General features: G+C 36.9%; 1 protein-coding gene across 1 annotated transcript in view; it reads right to left on the reverse strand.

The window, feature by feature from the left end:
* COG5 (component of oligomeric golgi complex 5) overlaps positions 1-16,976 on the reverse strand; it is a 343,779-nt gene that overhangs the window by 123,667 nt on the left and 203,136 nt on the right. The window contains exons 11-12 of the mRNA XM_006859350.1: positions 14,097-14,209; positions 13,646-13,723 (exon numbers count right to left, since the gene is read on the reverse strand). Coding sequence (XP_006859412.1) covers positions 13,646-13,723; positions 14,097-14,209 — 191 coding nt within the window. The remainder of the gene's footprint in view (positions 1-13,645; positions 13,724-14,096; positions 14,210-16,976) is intronic.

The following is a 16,976-nucleotide window of genomic DNA, read 5'->3' on the forward strand; positions in this document are numbered from 1 at the left end:
GCATACAGGTTGAATAAGTATGGTGAAAGAATACAACCCTGTCGCACACCTTTCTTAATTTTAAACCATTTAGTGTTCTGAAACTGCAATCAGCAATAAGTTTTTTGTCTTTGAATAATCAAATTAGATATGGTACGCATCCTACAATCCTTAAAGCACTGTTCCCTTGGCTAACCTTACTATTTCCTTTGGTTTCATTCTCCTCTTGGGATACTCCCTTTCCTTTTTTACAGTGTTTCCCAAACTCACTGATGGCATTAAAAAAATTGAGAACACATTCCAATATATATTTATTAAAGATATGTAAGTATTATTGTGTGTGCAACATAAAGTACACAAAATGTTATAAAGGATAAGATTTTTTTAAATACATAAAAAGAAATTATGGCTATCTTTTTCCACCAGAAAATATATATGCCTCTTTGGAATACAGGGTTCTACATGGATTTATGTAAGTTGCAGTACCTTGAGCTCCTGTCCAGGCACATTTTTTTTTTTTACTCTACGGGCAAACTCATCAATCATTGTGACCTTAATTGCCACCTCTGAGTGGCTGTCTCAAAAATTTATGGTATTTGCCCAGACCTACTTGCTTACCTGACACCTTCACTTGGATGTCACATGAACACTTCAAAGTCAGCATATCCAAATCAGAGCTCCTTATCGTTCCTCTTCAATGCATTTGCAGTTAAATGGAAGTCACTACTGTCTGGTAAGAGGTCTTGTCAAACCAGAAGCCTTGCTGTAATCCTTGATACTTTCCTTGCCACTTCACTTCTACTCATCTGTCCCTATGACTTGGTAGTTTTATACCCTGAATAGTTCTCAAATCAATCCACATCTCTCCCTTCGCACTGCAATCAAATTGAAAGTCATCTTTATCTCTTTCTCAATTACTGAAACAGTCTATGTTTCTCTAGACTTGGCTGCTCTGATCTATAGCCCACAATATACACATAGGAACATGTCATTTATACTTAAGATGAAGTTCAAAACCCTTAAGGTAGTGTATGATGTTTGCCTGTCCCCTCTAGCCACGTCTTGCATTGCTCTATTCCTTCTAATCAACACTGAACTTTAGTTCCTCAAAATTGTAATGTTCTTTCCTTTTACCTGCTTCTTTTTGTACACTGCTTCCCTTTCACCAAGCGAACTGCATTACCATTCAAGACTAAGCTTTTTAAAGGTAACTCCATGAGGTAATCATACTATATATTTTCATACACCTTGCAACTCTTTGGAAGTTATCAAAATATAATTAATTATTTCTATAATTATTTGCCTAATGTCTACTTCCTATTGGTACTTCTGTTCTACTCATTTCTCTATTTTCAGTGCCTAAAATAAGGACTATGATAGCATCAATCAAAATGTAGAACAAAAGAACTTAAGCATACTCCTTTTTTTTTAAAATATTCTGGAATATTTTCTTACATTATAACCCAATATATTATTTTGCTTATAAATATATGTTAAACAAGGAAAACTAAGGAGCTAGTGATAATTTTATTTACATTCCATTCTTTTAAATTTGAGGGAATAGTGAGGTTGTTTGAAAGATGTATTTTTCCTACAGAGGAATGACATTTTAAGGAAACATCTCAATATATAAATCAATCTTTATGGAAACAGCAACTGAAATTTTATTATAGAGAAAATAAGCCAAACTCTACTCTGATAGTTCAGGTTTTGTTGTCAATTTTTGCTGGGCCAGGATTCTCAGTGCTTTGCAATTAAGGTGTAATAATCCTCTATGATACCTAATATAATGTAATTAGCTTCCCCAGAATATGATCTGATGTGATAAGCCTTGAGCTGATGTAATTATCCTATGTGTTGTAAATACTCACTTTTATGAAGTGAATGAGGACTCCTGGTGTGTCACTATAGGATAAGCAGTGGACTGCAAACCATAAAGTGTGAGGTTCAAACCCACAAGCCACTCCTTGGAAGCCCCATATGGGGATACAAGGAGTCAGAACCAACTCAATGGCACTTAACAACAACAACACTAAACTCCATTGAAATATCTTTATACCAACTCCACAGTCTTGAATATTTCAGCCTTAAACTTGAATTCAAGTAATGTTAGTCCTTCAATTTTGTTTTCTTTCATTACTAGGAATGAAGGTTGGAGTCTGTCAAATGTTTTTCCATCATTTATCAGATGATCATGTGGATTTTCTGTTTTAGTGTGTTATCCTTTCCTATTCCAATCTGCCCTATATTAAAACCTCATTATATCCTCATAATTTTTAACCTCTCATATTTCCCATAACTTGTCATTATACTGATTCAAAAACTATACACTGTGTTAAATATCAATTATTACAATCCCCTCCCTGCAACAACATTTATCCTACTTTTTTCCTGGTGGCTCCCCATTTACATCTTATAGTTCACAAATGATCAAGAAAAAAGTATTTATGTACACTTGCAAAACAATCTCTAAAGATTGTTCCACTCAAAAGAGTTTTGAGTCACCACTTCTCTAAAGCGTTCCACTCAATCTCTTTCTTCTTGATAGCCCTGGGATCATCTGCTACTGAAATCTTCCTAGTGCTTTTTAAATACTCACTTGTTTCTAATTTAATTCTTAAAAAAAAAAACTTTCTAGAGCAGAATGTTTACTTATAAAACATTTTCAGATTCTAGTCTTTGCTATAAGTATGTAGTTAATTCAATACTACTGTGGTGCTATGGGTTAGTGCGCCAGACTGCAAAGGTCAACGGTTCAAGCTCACCAGCCACTCCTCGGAAAACCCTATACAGGGTCACTGTGGGTCGGAACTGACTTGATGGCACTTAACTACAACAAGAACAATGTACATCGTATACAAATTTATGTCCTTATTTGAAACAGCTAGAAATAGTCTTTCTTGATGTTCAGAAGTACACAACATATGTTAAGAGATGATGTAAAATAACACCCTTTAAACACCTTTGTTCTTCTTTTAATTCATAAGGAATGGTTCCATTTGGGTGATGTAATTGTGAACTATCATGTCTTGGAGGCTGCACAGTGGGTAGTGGTGGGGGATGGAAAAGGAGGTACAGAGGAAAGGGTTCTGTGCTATAAGTTAGACAAGTTCAGATTGTCTAAACATTGTTTTACATGTGCATTTTAGTTAACATTGTTGTGTGTTAAAAGTCTACACAAATTCTAATGCCCATAGTATATTAAAAGTAGAGGCAGTAAAACAATCTCTCTAGATGTCATTGTGTTTACAGGAAGGAATTCAGCTATCTTCTGGGAGTGACTTTTCTTGATCCACCTCTTTGAACTAGAAGTATTTCTGTTCTTAGACATTGAAATGGTGGAAGAACAGGAGGAAGGGCAAAGGGAAGGGCTCTCGGCTAATAGATCCATATTTAGAAACAAGTCTATATGTGCAATTAAGAAAATCAAATATCTGTGTTTATTGTGAAGTTTTTTTTATTATTATTTTTCAGCATTAATAATGCACTGTACTGCAAAGCTGATATAAGCTGCAATATCGGCAGTTCAAATTCACCAGTTGCTCCTCTGAAACCCTACACAGGGTAGCTATGGGTTGGAACAAAATCAACAGCACTTAACAATGAAACAAGTCTTTTGGTTTGTTTTTCTTCAGCCACCATACATCTGTCAGTTAGTGGTACTGAGGTGGTTTGCGTGTTGTGATGATTCTGGAAGCTATGCCACCTGGATTTTAAATACCAGCAAGGTCACATATAGTGGAAAGGTTTCAGATGAGCTTTCAGAAGAAATCAGATTAGGATGGACTACTTATGAATATTTAGTCACAGAAAACCTTATGAATAGTAGTGGAACTCTACCAGATAGCACCAGAATACTGAATATTGAAACATGATGAAGAGCACCAGAATACTGTCAGATAACCATATCTGTCATTATTATGCCAGAAGATGAGCCACTCAGGTGGAAGGCACTCAAATATGAGTGAGAAAGAGCTGTCTCCTCAAAGTAGAATTCATCATGATGACGTGACCATCAGGACCTTCATTTACTGATGGGGCACAACTCAAAATGAACAGAAACAACTGAAAACATCCATTAATAATTGGAACATGAATGTACGAAGTATGAATCTAGGAAAACTGGAAATTGTCAAAAATGAAATGAAACGCATAAGCATGCTATCCTAGATATTAGTGAGCAGAACTGGACTGGTACGGGCTATTTTGAATCTGACAGTCACATGGTTTACTATGTCATGAATCAAAAATTGAAGAAGAATAGTGTCACATTCCCCATAGGAAAGAACTTATCAGGATCTGTCTTTATGTGCAAAGCTGTTTGTAATAGGATAATATCCATATGCCTATAAGGAAGACCAGTTAATATTCCTATTATTCAAATTTACATGCCAACAACAAAAGCTAGTGATGATTAAATTGAAGAATTCTACCAAATTCTTCAGTCCGAAATTAATTAAACATGCAATTAAGATGTATTGATCATTACTGGTGATTGGAGAGCAAAGGTTGGAAACAAAGAAGAAGGATCAGTAGTTGGAAAATACGGCCTTGGTGATAGCAACAATGCTGGAGATCCCATGGTAGAATTTTGCAAAACAAATGACTTCTTCATTTGTTTTTTAAAAAGTATTGCAAATACCTGTCTAAATAACACAAAAGACAACTATTCTCATGGACTTCACCAGGTGGAATACACAGAAATCAAACTGACTACAGCTGTGGAAAGAGATGCATATCATCAGCCAAAACAAGGCTAAGGGAATTGGGGAACAGACCATCAATCGCTCATATGCAAGTTCAGGCTGAAGCTGAAGAAAATTAAAACAAGTCCAAGAGAGTCAAAATATGACCTTGAATATATCCCACATGAATTCAGAGATGATCTGAAGAACAGATTTGATGCATTAGACACTAAAGACCTAAGACCAGAAGAGTTGTGGGATGATATCAAGAACATCATACAGGAAGAAATCAAAAAATCATTAAGACAAGAAGGAAAACACCAAAATGGATGTCAGAAGATACTCTGAAATTGACTCTCCAGCATAGAGATGCTAAAGCAAATGTAAGAAATGAGGAGGTGAAAGAACTGAATAGAAAATTTCAAAGAGCAGATTGAGAAGACACAATCAAATATTACAGTAAAATATGCAAAGTCCTGGCGTTAGAAAACCAAAAGGAAAGCACACAATTAGCATTTCTCAAGCTTCGGAAACTGAAGCAAAAATTCAAGCCTTGACTTGTAAAACTAAAGGATTCTGAGGAGCTCTGGTAGAGCAGTGAGTATGAGTTGGGCTGCTAACCTCAAGGTCAGCAGTTCGAAAGTACCAGGTGTTCTATGGGAGAAAGATGAGGCTTTATAGCCTCAGAAACTGTGTTCAGAAAGATTTATAGCCTCAGAAACCCTATACAGAGTCACTATGAGTTGGAACCGGCCAAATCCATGGCACACAACCACCACCATCATGGGAAAAATACTGAATTATTCAGAAAGCATCAAAAGATGGAAAGAATACACAGTGTCGCTGTACCAAAAAGAAATGGTTAATGTTCTCCCATTACAAGAGGTATCATATAATCAAGGGCCAATGATCCTGAAGAAAGAATTCAAGGTGCACTGAAGGCTCCAGGCAAAGAACAAGGCTCCAGGAATTGATGAAGTACAAATTGAGATCTTTCTACAAACTGATGAAGTACTGGAGGCACTCACTCATCTATGCCAAGGAATTTTGGAAGACAGCTACCTAACCAACCAATTGGAAGAGATCCATATTTCTGACCATTCCAAAGAGTGGTGACGCAATGGAATGTGAAAATCATGGGACAATAGCATTAAGAGCTCAATGAATGTAAATTTTTTTCTAAAGATAATTCAAAATCGGTTGCAAATATACACTGACAGAGCACTGACAGTGATTCAAGCCAGATTCAGACAAGGACATCTGCTGATGTTAGATGTATCTTGGCTGAAAGCAGAGAATACAAGAAAGATGCTTACCTGTGTTTTATTGACTACACAAAGGCTTTTGATTGTGTAGTCAATACAAGCTATGGACAACACTGCAGAGAATGAGTATTCCAGAATACTTAATTGTGCTCATAAGGAACCTGTACACAGACCAAGAGGCAGTTGTTTAAACAGAACATGGGAACACCGAATGGTTTAAAATTAGGAAAAATGTGTTACAGAGTTGTATGTTTTCACCATATTTATTCAACCTATGCTGAGCACATAATCTGATAAACTGGATTATATGAAGAAAAACATAACGTCAGGATTGGAGAAAGATTCAATAACTGCAATATGCAAACGATACAACCTTGCCTGCTGAATGCAAACAGGACTTAAAATACTTACTAACGAATATCAAAGACCACAGCCTTCTGTATGGGTTGCACTTCAAGGTAAATAAAACAAAAATCCTCACAACTGGACCAATAAACAATATCCATGGAAATGGAGAAAAGACTGAAGCTGTCAAAGACTTCATTTTGCTAGGATCAGCCATCAACACTCATGGAAGCAGCAGTCAAGAACTCAAACAACATATTGCATTAGGCAAATCTGCTGCACAAGACCTTTTTAAAGCATTTTAGAGCTAAGATGTCAGTTTGAAGACTAAGGGGCACCTGACCCAAGCCATGGTATTTTTATTAACCTCATATGCATGTGAAAGTTGGAGAGTGAATAGGGAAGATTGTAGAAGAAATGATGCATATGAGTTATGGTGTTAGAGGTGAATAATAAAAGTAGTATGGACTACCAAAAGAACAAACAAATCTGTGTAGTTAGAAACAGACAGAATGCTCCTTGGAAGCCAGTAGGGCCAGATTTTGTCTCGCATACTTCACACATATTGTCAGGAGGGACTAGTCCCTGGAGAAGGATATCATGTTTAGTAATGTGGATGGTTGGATGGTTAGATGAATTGGCACAATGTCTGCAGCAAAGATTGTGAGGATGGCACAGGAACAGGCAGTGTTTTGTTCTGCTGTGCATAGCGTGACTGAGTCCATATCAACTCGATGGCACTAACAACAACAAGTGATAGTGTATGATAAAAAAAAGCATTGTCTTTTAATTATAATTAATGAAAATCCCTTGGACATGAAAATTTTAAAGCATCTCTTAGCAGTGTACATCAAGCTAGTTAGGTTAACAGAGGAGAGGCAGAATGACGTGCAAAGTGAGGAAATGTGTGCAGTTGTGTCCATATTTCCATTTTGATGATAATCGTTGATGTATGGACCCATCTCTTGGTTATACCATAAGGATACATTGTTGAATTTGATGGAAATACCTTGGTTATATTTTAGTAGTACAGATCTGATCATGAATTCTCTTGGATGCATTATACTTACTGTACTTTTACTCTATGTTTCATTTTGAAATGAATGCAGTATTTTAAATAGTAAATCTGTCAATATCTTTATCTACTTGCCTATTACCATTTTTGTCTTTTATGAAACTTCTTGATCCCAAGAAAGTCAGGAATTTTGTTTTCCTTCCTGATTGAATCAGTATCGTGTATTCTTGGTTGTGACAATACCCATGGCTTGCAATCGGTAAATATGCAAGTGTGAGAAAAGCATGACTCCACACTGTGTGACCTCAACCATCTCAAACTATGCTCAGTTGTGCGTACACACACAAAGGATGTCAAACTGTAATCATTAAATCATCAAAATGATTTTGGATGCCTTTTGTATTCTATGCTTTTCAGTTTTCTATAGTGAACATATTACAGAAGTTGAAAAAATGTCATTTTTAAAAGCTGCATGGAGTCTCCATTGTTTGTAGAATCATCAGCTTGTTCACACACACCCGAATTCATAGAGATATTTTAGATTTTCCATCAGATAATTCAAATCTCTGCAGCGTACAGAATTCTTTAGAAGTATAAAATCTGATTTGCTTTGTTATAATTGTTTTGTGCTGATTCTCACCCATTGTTGTTAGGTCCACCCAGTCAGTTCTGACTCAAAGTGACCCTATGCATAATAGAAAGAAACACTGCCTGGTCCTGAGTCACCTTCACAATTCTTGTTCCATTGAAGCCTATTGTTTTTGCCACTATCATCTAGCTCGTTGAAGGTCTTACACTTTCTTGCTGACCCTCCATTTTACCAACTCTGATATCCTTCTCCAGGGACTCTTTCCTCCTGATTACACATCCAAAGTATGAGAGAGAAAGTCTCACCATCCTGGTTTCAAAGGATCATTCTTGTACTTATGCTAAGACAGATTTGGTTACTCTTCTGGGACTCTATGGTACTTTCAATAATCTGCTATAATACAATAATTCAAATGCAATGATCCTTTATGGTCTTCATTATTGACTGTTCAACTTTACAGGCATATGAGGTAACTGAGAGCACCATGGTTTGAATCAGGTGCACCTTAGTCCTCAAACTGACATCTTTGCCATTGAACAATTTAAAAGAGGTCTTTTTGCAGCAGAATTGCCTAACACAATATGACATTTGATTTCTTTATTGCTGCTTCCATGAGGGTTGATTGTAGATTCAGAAAAACAAAGTATTTGACAATTTCAACCTTTTCTCCATTTATCATCATGTTAGTTCTTGGTCCAATTGCGATTTTTGTTCTCTTTGCATTGAGGTGCAATGCATACTGAAGGCTGTAATCTTTGATTTTCTTTAGTAAATATTTTAAGTCTTCTTCATTTCCAGCAAGCACGGTTGCAACATCTGCATATCATGGGTTGTTAATGAGTCTTCCTCCAATTCTTATGTTAGCAATGTTAACCTTCGCTCCATGTCCTCTTCTGGATCTGGTTTAAATTTCTGGCCATGCTCTTCTTCATATAACCTAGTTTCTCAGATTATTTGCTCAGCACACAGATTGAATATGTATGGTGAGAGGATATAACCCTGGTGCATACCTTTTCTGCTTTTAAACCATTCAGTATCCCCTTGTTCTCTTCTAACACTGAATTTTGGTTACGTACAGACTCCTCATTAGCACAAGCATGTGTTCTGGAAAACCCATTGTTCGCAATTGTATTCACAGTTTGTCATGATCCATGCAGTCAAAAACCATTGCATAGTCAATAATGCACAAGTAAACATCTTTCTAGTATATTCTGCTTTTAGCCAATATCCATCTGATGTCAGCAATGTTATCCATAGTTCCACGTCCCCAACTGGATCCTGCTTGAGTTTCTGGCAGTTCTGTCAATATAACATTGCAACTGTGTTGGAATTATCCTAAGCAAATTTTTACTTGCAAGTGATATTAATGATATTGTTTGATGATTTCTGCATCTCACTTATACCTTCTAAGTTATTTATAAAATAGGTATTTTGTTTTTTTACTATCAGCACATATTGTGGAGATACTATCTAACAATATGTGGAGAAATCTGATGGTTAAAACTGGAAATGCTTTCCTCTAGAGGGTCTGCAGTTTCTTTTAATGGGACCATGTTAACACCTTCATGGAGCCTGGCTTATATAAGGCTCCAGGGTTTATTCTTCCATCTTGCTAGAGACTAACTCTCGAGTACTTGTCCCATCACTGATGTGGGCAACTCTGATCCCACAGCTTGTACACTCACCTTACAGATCACAAATCTCCATTCGAGTTTCAGCTATTTTGTCTGGGTGCATGCTCCTCAGAAGTTCTCACACTTTGTGCATGTTTGATAGCCCATCGAGAATGAGGTTTTTAAAAATGATTCCAGAATTTATTTGATCTATAGTTGGAGAGCCCTTAATGATAGGTGCAGCATTATACTAGTAGAGGAGTCCTGGTGTAGTGCTATGGGTTAATGCATGGGACTGCAAAGTCAGTTTGAACCCCAAGGCCGGTGGTTTAAGCTCACCAGCCACTGCTTGGAAACCCTATACAGGGTCACTATGGGTCAGAACTGACTCAATGGCATTTAATAACAATACTAGTAGAGTTCTGGTGTTGTGCAATAGGTAGGATAAGCACTGGAGTACTAACTACAAGGCCAGCAATTTAAACCCACTAGCTGCTCCTAGGAAACACTATACAGGGTTGTTATGAGTCTGAACTGACTTGACGGCACTTACCAACAACAAAAACAAAATAGAGTAAGCAGAAACCATTTAATCTTTACAGATAAAAATATTCACTGATATAATTGCTTAAACTTTTAATTTGATGGGCTTTTCACCATTCAGTATGCCACAGATAATGAGTTAATAAGCGTCTTTCTCATAATATTAAAAGGGATGCATATTTGGGTGTCCTAAAATTTTACTGAGTCACCGTCAATGCTATTCTAGAATCACTTGATATGCATAAAAGGGCAAAAGAAAACACATTCTTTTTCATAGTTAGAATTCTCATTAGTACTATAGCTGTTCAAAATGCTGAACACATTCCAAATTTAGTTTAATGCATCCTACACACATGATTACCAGATTCTGCTCGATGATAAAAATTGCTGGCTTAGAAAATTAAAGTACCATATCTACACTCCCACATACAACTAGGCTGGCTTAATTCCACAGATTAGAATCTACAACCTATCTTCCACTGTGTGGATCCTGAACAGTCAATAATTTGCTGCACTCATTTTGAAGCAAAGTGTTATATACATAACATTGATCATTATACAGTAATATGAGAACCCTAACTGGTGTCAAAAGATACCAAAATTGAACTTTTAATACCTAATAACCAGCTTAAAAATTGAATTTAAAAATGAGATGATGTAACCATTATTCAGAAAATATAATATTACAGAAGGGAAAAGAATACTTAACATTGAAATACTATGAATATTCAATATGAATTTATAGGTATGAATGTGTCTTTTGAAATTATAGTTTGAACTGAAAATCAGCAGCTAATTATACAAGATAGCAAGGACATTTATTAAATTAAGTAGAAGCAGAATTAGTTACCTCAATTAAGCAACAGCACAGATGAAAATCTGAATACAAAATGCATTCAAACCAGTCAACATTTAAACTAAAATACTGCTAAGAGTTGTTATACCTGATAATACGGTTGGTCCAGTTTTATCTTATTGTCAACCCATTTATGGCTTCTTTATTTACACTTTGATACAGTCTTTACAAGATGATGAGCATTTACTGCAAACCCTTCTGAATTAATAAAGTATTACAGAAACTACCGTCATGGAGGGTTCTTTTTCTTCTCTTGCAGGCTCTTAAGATAAGACTTCACATATTAATATGAATAGTTTTCTCTATCATCTAGAATCGAATATCTTACCAAACACAAAGGTATAATTAGGAATGTTGTTGTTGTTGCTAAGTGCCATTGAGTCGGATCCAACCCATAGTGACCCTGTATAGGGTTTCCAAGGTGCAGCTGGTAAGCTTGAACCACTGACCTTGCAGTTCGAACAGTTTTGCAGTCTGGCGCATTATGTGAAAATACTGTTTTATAAGTAAATCCATATGTTTCATTTTTGCCTAAAAAAAGTACTGCAGGGCAACTAATTATTCATCACGGCCCTTCTAATCAAATTTCTCAATTCAGCGATGTACTGCAAATCCTAGTGTCTATGTTTGTAAATATGAACCCATTTTGATATACTTGTTAAGGTGTAACAATTAAAGTTGGGCTAAGGAGCTCTGGTAGCGTAGTGGCTACGAATCGGGCTGCGAACCTTAAGGTCAGCGGTTCGAAACTACCAGCCGCTCCGCGGGAGAAAGATGAGGCTTTCTACTCCCGTAAAGATTTACACCCTCGGAAACCCTGTACAGGGTCGCTATGGGTCGGAACCGACTCGACAGCACCTAACAACAACAACAAGGAATAAGGAAGCAACTCTATTGCACAAGACATCGTTAAAGTGTTCAAGAGCAAAGGTGTCTGTTTGAAGACTAAGATATGTTTGACCCAAGCCATGGTTCTTTCAATAGTCTTATGTGTGTATGAAAGTTGGACAGTGAATAAGAAAGACCATAGAAGAATTACTGCATTTGAGTTATGGTGTTGGAGAAAAAAAATTTAAATCCCAGGGACTGCCAAAAGAACACACAAATCTGTGTTGTAAGAAGTACAATCAGAATGCTCCTTAGACGCCCGGATGGTGAGACTTGGTCTCTCATCCTTTGGACATCAGAAGAGGCCAGTCCCTGGAGAAGGACATCATGCTTGGTAAAGTGAAGGAGCAGAGAAAAAGAGGAAGACTCCCAATGAAATGGACTGGTACAGTGATACGGCAATGGGCTCAAGCGTAACAATTGTGAGGATGGCGCAGGACTGAGTGGTATTTTGTCCTGTGTATACACGGTCTCTATGAATCAGAACTGAATTGATAGACCCTAACAACAACAGAAGGCCTGGTGTGGAGCTGAGGGCTAATGAGCCAGACTGCAAAGCCATTGGAACTGCAAGGTCAGCAGTTCAAGCTCACCAGCTGCTCCTCAGAAACCCTATACAGGATCACTATGAGTCGGAATCGACTCGATGGCATTTAACAACAACAACAACAAGAGTAAGGATTACAGTGGAACTATGGATTTAAAGAGCACAACCCTACTAGAGGATATAACTCAAATCATCAGCCTTGGGGAAAAGTTCTGACTTCAGTTGATAGGACTGCTTTGCAAAAACTCTTTCTTGCCCTGGATCTTGCATCTGGTTCATTACACCTGACTTCAGTTTGTGGGACTTTCGACCTATCACCTGACTTGCTTCACCAGCTCCCACAGCCTGGTGCATCAACAGCCTATCATCTGTCCTACAGATATCGGTTCCTCAGCTCCTGAGACTACATGGGTGAGAAGATTCCTCCAGACTTATCTCTGAACTGCAGATTTGGGACTTGCCAGCCTCCACAGAGGAAATATAGCATGAGCTACATTCACAGTCGTGAGTTCTGTGAGATTCACAGAACTATATTCACAGTTGTGAGAACTCACAGAGCTATATTCACAGTTGTGAGTTCTGTGAGACTTTGCAGCATGTCACAGAACCTTGGTACATGAAGGAGGGAAGGTCTGGTGACTGATATCAAGGACAATGGAGGGGTGTACAGCATGTTGGGAAAGTCGGACAGTTGGGATATCTTCAACCTCCAGCTCACAGGACCAGACTTGTGCTGATCTTTCTAAAAGAAATTATCTACGTAGGCATATAAGTCATTGACTAATTCTAATTTTTACAACACATCACAGAAATATGGAAAACGATCAAATATAACATCTGATAATTTTGTGGCTATGAGAATTATTTTCACTACTTTTCAAGGTCACAAAATTATCAGATGTTAGATCATAAACTCACAATTCCTTAATAAAAGGAAAAATACACTCAGAGTAAATCCTTGATATACGTGTTTTTACGTACTATAGTGTACCCAACTCAGCACAATCCCATGTGTTTCAGAGTAGAACTGCCCTCCATGAGCTTTACAACAAATGCGACCTTTCAGAAGTAGGTAGCCAGCTCTTTTTTTCGGATGCATCTCTGGATAAATCTGAACCACTAATATTTCAGTTAGTAGCTTAGTGCTTAACCATTTGAGTCAGGACCCAGCGACTCATGCATTTACAAAGAAAATTTATATTGTTAGATAAGGCTGTCAAGAAACGCACTTCCCAACGACAAGAAAACCACTCTTTAAGAAAGGAACATGAATGATGCTGGCTCAAGGAAACAGATGAAAATATTTTCATTGAAATATACCTTAACTATTTCTTCAATGAAACAAATATGAGAAACAGGGTCTCTCTTCTTGGCTAATACTTTTTGCAGATGTTGTACCTAAAAAAAAAAAAAAAAAAAGGAGGAGTGTTATAAATATAACTGGGCATTTTCCATCAAAACAAATGAGAACCTTTGATAGTAGTAAAGTAAGAAAAGGGAGACAACATTTTGCTACAGTCTTTAAATACAGTATAATAAGCTAACATAGAAGTGCCCAGAAATTTTAAGAATCTGTACAAGATTTAAAACATAATTTTTGTTTTTTTACTTTTTTTTTTCTTCTACCTTCCTTTTTTTTAAATGTTTTAGTATGAATTATGTGATAGTTTACATGTGAGAACATTAGTTTTACATTCATTCTATTGTACATCGTATCATTGCCATGGTTTAAAACATAATTTAAACTGTTTCCAATCTCTAAACTAATTACCTGTCCACAGACAGTACAGATATGATCCATAAGCTTCTCCAGGTTGGTCCAGAGGGAAGCACGGAAAACTGCAGTATGCCCTGGGGTTGGCATAGTAGATCGTCCAGGACCTCCTGCTTATGAACGACAAACACAAAAATGTTCTCAATATAATGAAATGTGTGCTATTACAACATGACAAAATGTAGGCGGGGATTCAAAAAGTTCATGGGACATCATACTGCAAAAAAAAAAAAAGATTATCAAAAAATTCCATGATCTTTCTTTTGGAAAGTCTAAATTTTTATTAATTGACAAAAAGTTTTTTATTACTGGTAGAAAAAGGTAGAGAATAAAATGGAAAATCAAGTTTTATAAGGAGAAAAAGAGCAGAAAACTTTGAAAGTTGCCATTAGTAAATCTAACGCCAAGAGAGAAGGTAGTAACCTTTTATGAAAATGAAGTCTTATTTTCTACCTCCTTGGGTGGTCAATCTATCAGCAAAACAATAAATACTATAGCCTGTCATGTCCCAAAGCTTTATATATATAGTATACCTTTATGTATATAATATACCTCATATACATATGTACTATATGTATCCCGCCGCAACTTGGTTTTTCATGTGACGATTTTCAAAACTATCTGTTGCTAATTGTGTTTATTTAAATGCTGTGTAGTAGTCTTCTTAGCAATGATAGAATAAAGTCAATCCATTCTCTTATAGAAGGAAGGTTTATCTCACCTTATTACTATTATAAACAACACAATAAAAATTCTTATACATGTGTGTCAGAGCCTCTTATAAGAGAAATTATAAAACCAAAGTTTGATAGTTAAGGATTTTCTTTAATCAACTTGACTGGGCCAGGATTATCAGTGGTTGGCAGCTGAGATGTACTTATCTCCGTAATGAAATCTAACACAATGCATTGAACTTGATGATGATTGCCTATGAGTCGCCAATCAACTGAAAGGATGTTTCTTTGGGGTTGTAGTCTGCTTCCAACATATTAGACACTCGGCAAAACTTGTTTGCTTTTCTGCTGGATCTTGCATCTGGTTCATCTTTCGACCTCTGGTTCTCTGAACCTGAGCCAGTAGCCTTCCTTTTCTGATTATCTGCCTGGGAGCCATCACCAGCCTGCCTGTCTACCCATCTTGGTTCATCTGACCTGAACTTGTGAACCATTTCCTTATTTAGATATAAATTTCACTGGTTTTGCTTCTCTAGAGAACCCAGCCTAAGACACATTGTTGTTGTTGTTGTTGTTGTTAAGTGCCGTGGAGTTGGCTCCAACTCAAAGCAAACCTGTACAGGGTTTCTGAGGCTTTAATTCTTCCCAAGAGCAAAAAGCCTAATCTTTCTCCCACAGAGTGGCTGGCGGCCTTGAGCCACAAATCTATGGTTTGCAACCCACTGCTTATCATATGGAGCCACTGCGCTACCAAGGACATTAGGTAAATAGACTTTTAACTTTAAATGTCAATTTCATAATACTTAATAAAACAAGTGAACCAATTTATTCTCCTACTTGGTGTGGCACTGTAGGATAAGTACTCGACTGCTAACCACAAGGTTGGCGGTTCCAACCCACCAGCCACTCCTTGGAAACCCTATATAGGGCGTCTATGAGACAAACCAACTTCATGACACTTAAGAACAGCATGTAAACAATTGCTTTTATTTTCTCTCCTCCTCTTCTCATTGCCATTTTTGACAACACAAGAGGGAATGAGGTTAAACTGCTACTGAAAATTTAAACATTAGATCAAACTTTGAGAATAATTGCTGGGAAAGGCTGAGAGTGAAATCTTCTTTGGCAATTTCTTTTAAAATCCCTTTCTAGAATAGACTTAATACCATGCAAATCAGAGGCCTGTGTTAATCTTTAAAAATCCCTTTGAGATGTAAGAGCCTTTTATCTATTTTTATCTAGTACAGTTTATTATGAGGTACATATAATCAATGACAATTAGAATCATGTTTATGTAGTAGCTATAACAATAAATGGTTGCAAATATTTTTTCTATATTAACAATGTTCTATTAATTCTACACAGGCAATTTCATTGCTCCTTTAGGATTAGGATACTTTCAGTAGAAAAATGGGAAGAAACAATTAGCGACAGTAGATACAAAGAATATTTTGGAGCAATTTTCTGTAGGCTGGAAAAATAAAATAGGACATAAAAGCTGAAAAAGAAATGGAATCAAGATAGATACGCTTGACTTATTTTAAGCAGAAGATACAACAGCAAAATGGAACGATAGGAAAGAAACAATAAAGGAGGCATAATTGACAATGTGGCAGAGAAGTGATCTACTGCAACAATATCCTTGAGGGAATGAATCCAGTGTAAAAGTATCATAGGTGGTTTTTGCTAAGAACAAGTACAATTCATCTATATTGACAAGAGAGAAAGAAGAATATATGGTAGAAATGTGGATATGGATTTTCAGAAAGTAAGTGAAAGCTATACATAACCCATGGTCTTTCCTATCTGTGAGGAAGTATCATATACAGTCATCTGCTACATAAAGTCCATTCTGGCAAAATCCAACTACATATAATCTGTGGTCTCAGTCCCTGTAAAGCCTGTTGCATTAAATATCCAAGGTGCATACAATAGTTTGTAATAATAAGCGGGTGCTACACTGCGATGGATGGAGCTCTGGTAGCGTAGTGGTTACGAATCGGACTGCAAACCTTAAGGTCAGCAGTTTGAAACTATCAGCTGCTCCGCGGGAGAAAGATGAGGCTTTCTACTCCCGTAAAGATTTACACCCTCGGAAACCCTGTACAGGGTCGCTATGGGTCGGAACTGACTCGATGGCACTTAACAACAACAACAACAACAACACTGCGATGGGCACCAAAGCCGTACTATTATTACTACT

Source organism: Chrysochloris asiatica, unplaced genomic scaffold (assembly GCF_000296735.1).
Source record: "Chrysochloris asiatica unplaced genomic scaffold, ChrAsi1.0 scaffold00032, whole genome shotgun sequence".
In the NCBI taxonomy this organism is placed as follows: domain Eukaryota; kingdom Metazoa; phylum Chordata; class Mammalia; order Afrosoricida; family Chrysochloridae; genus Chrysochloris; species Chrysochloris asiatica.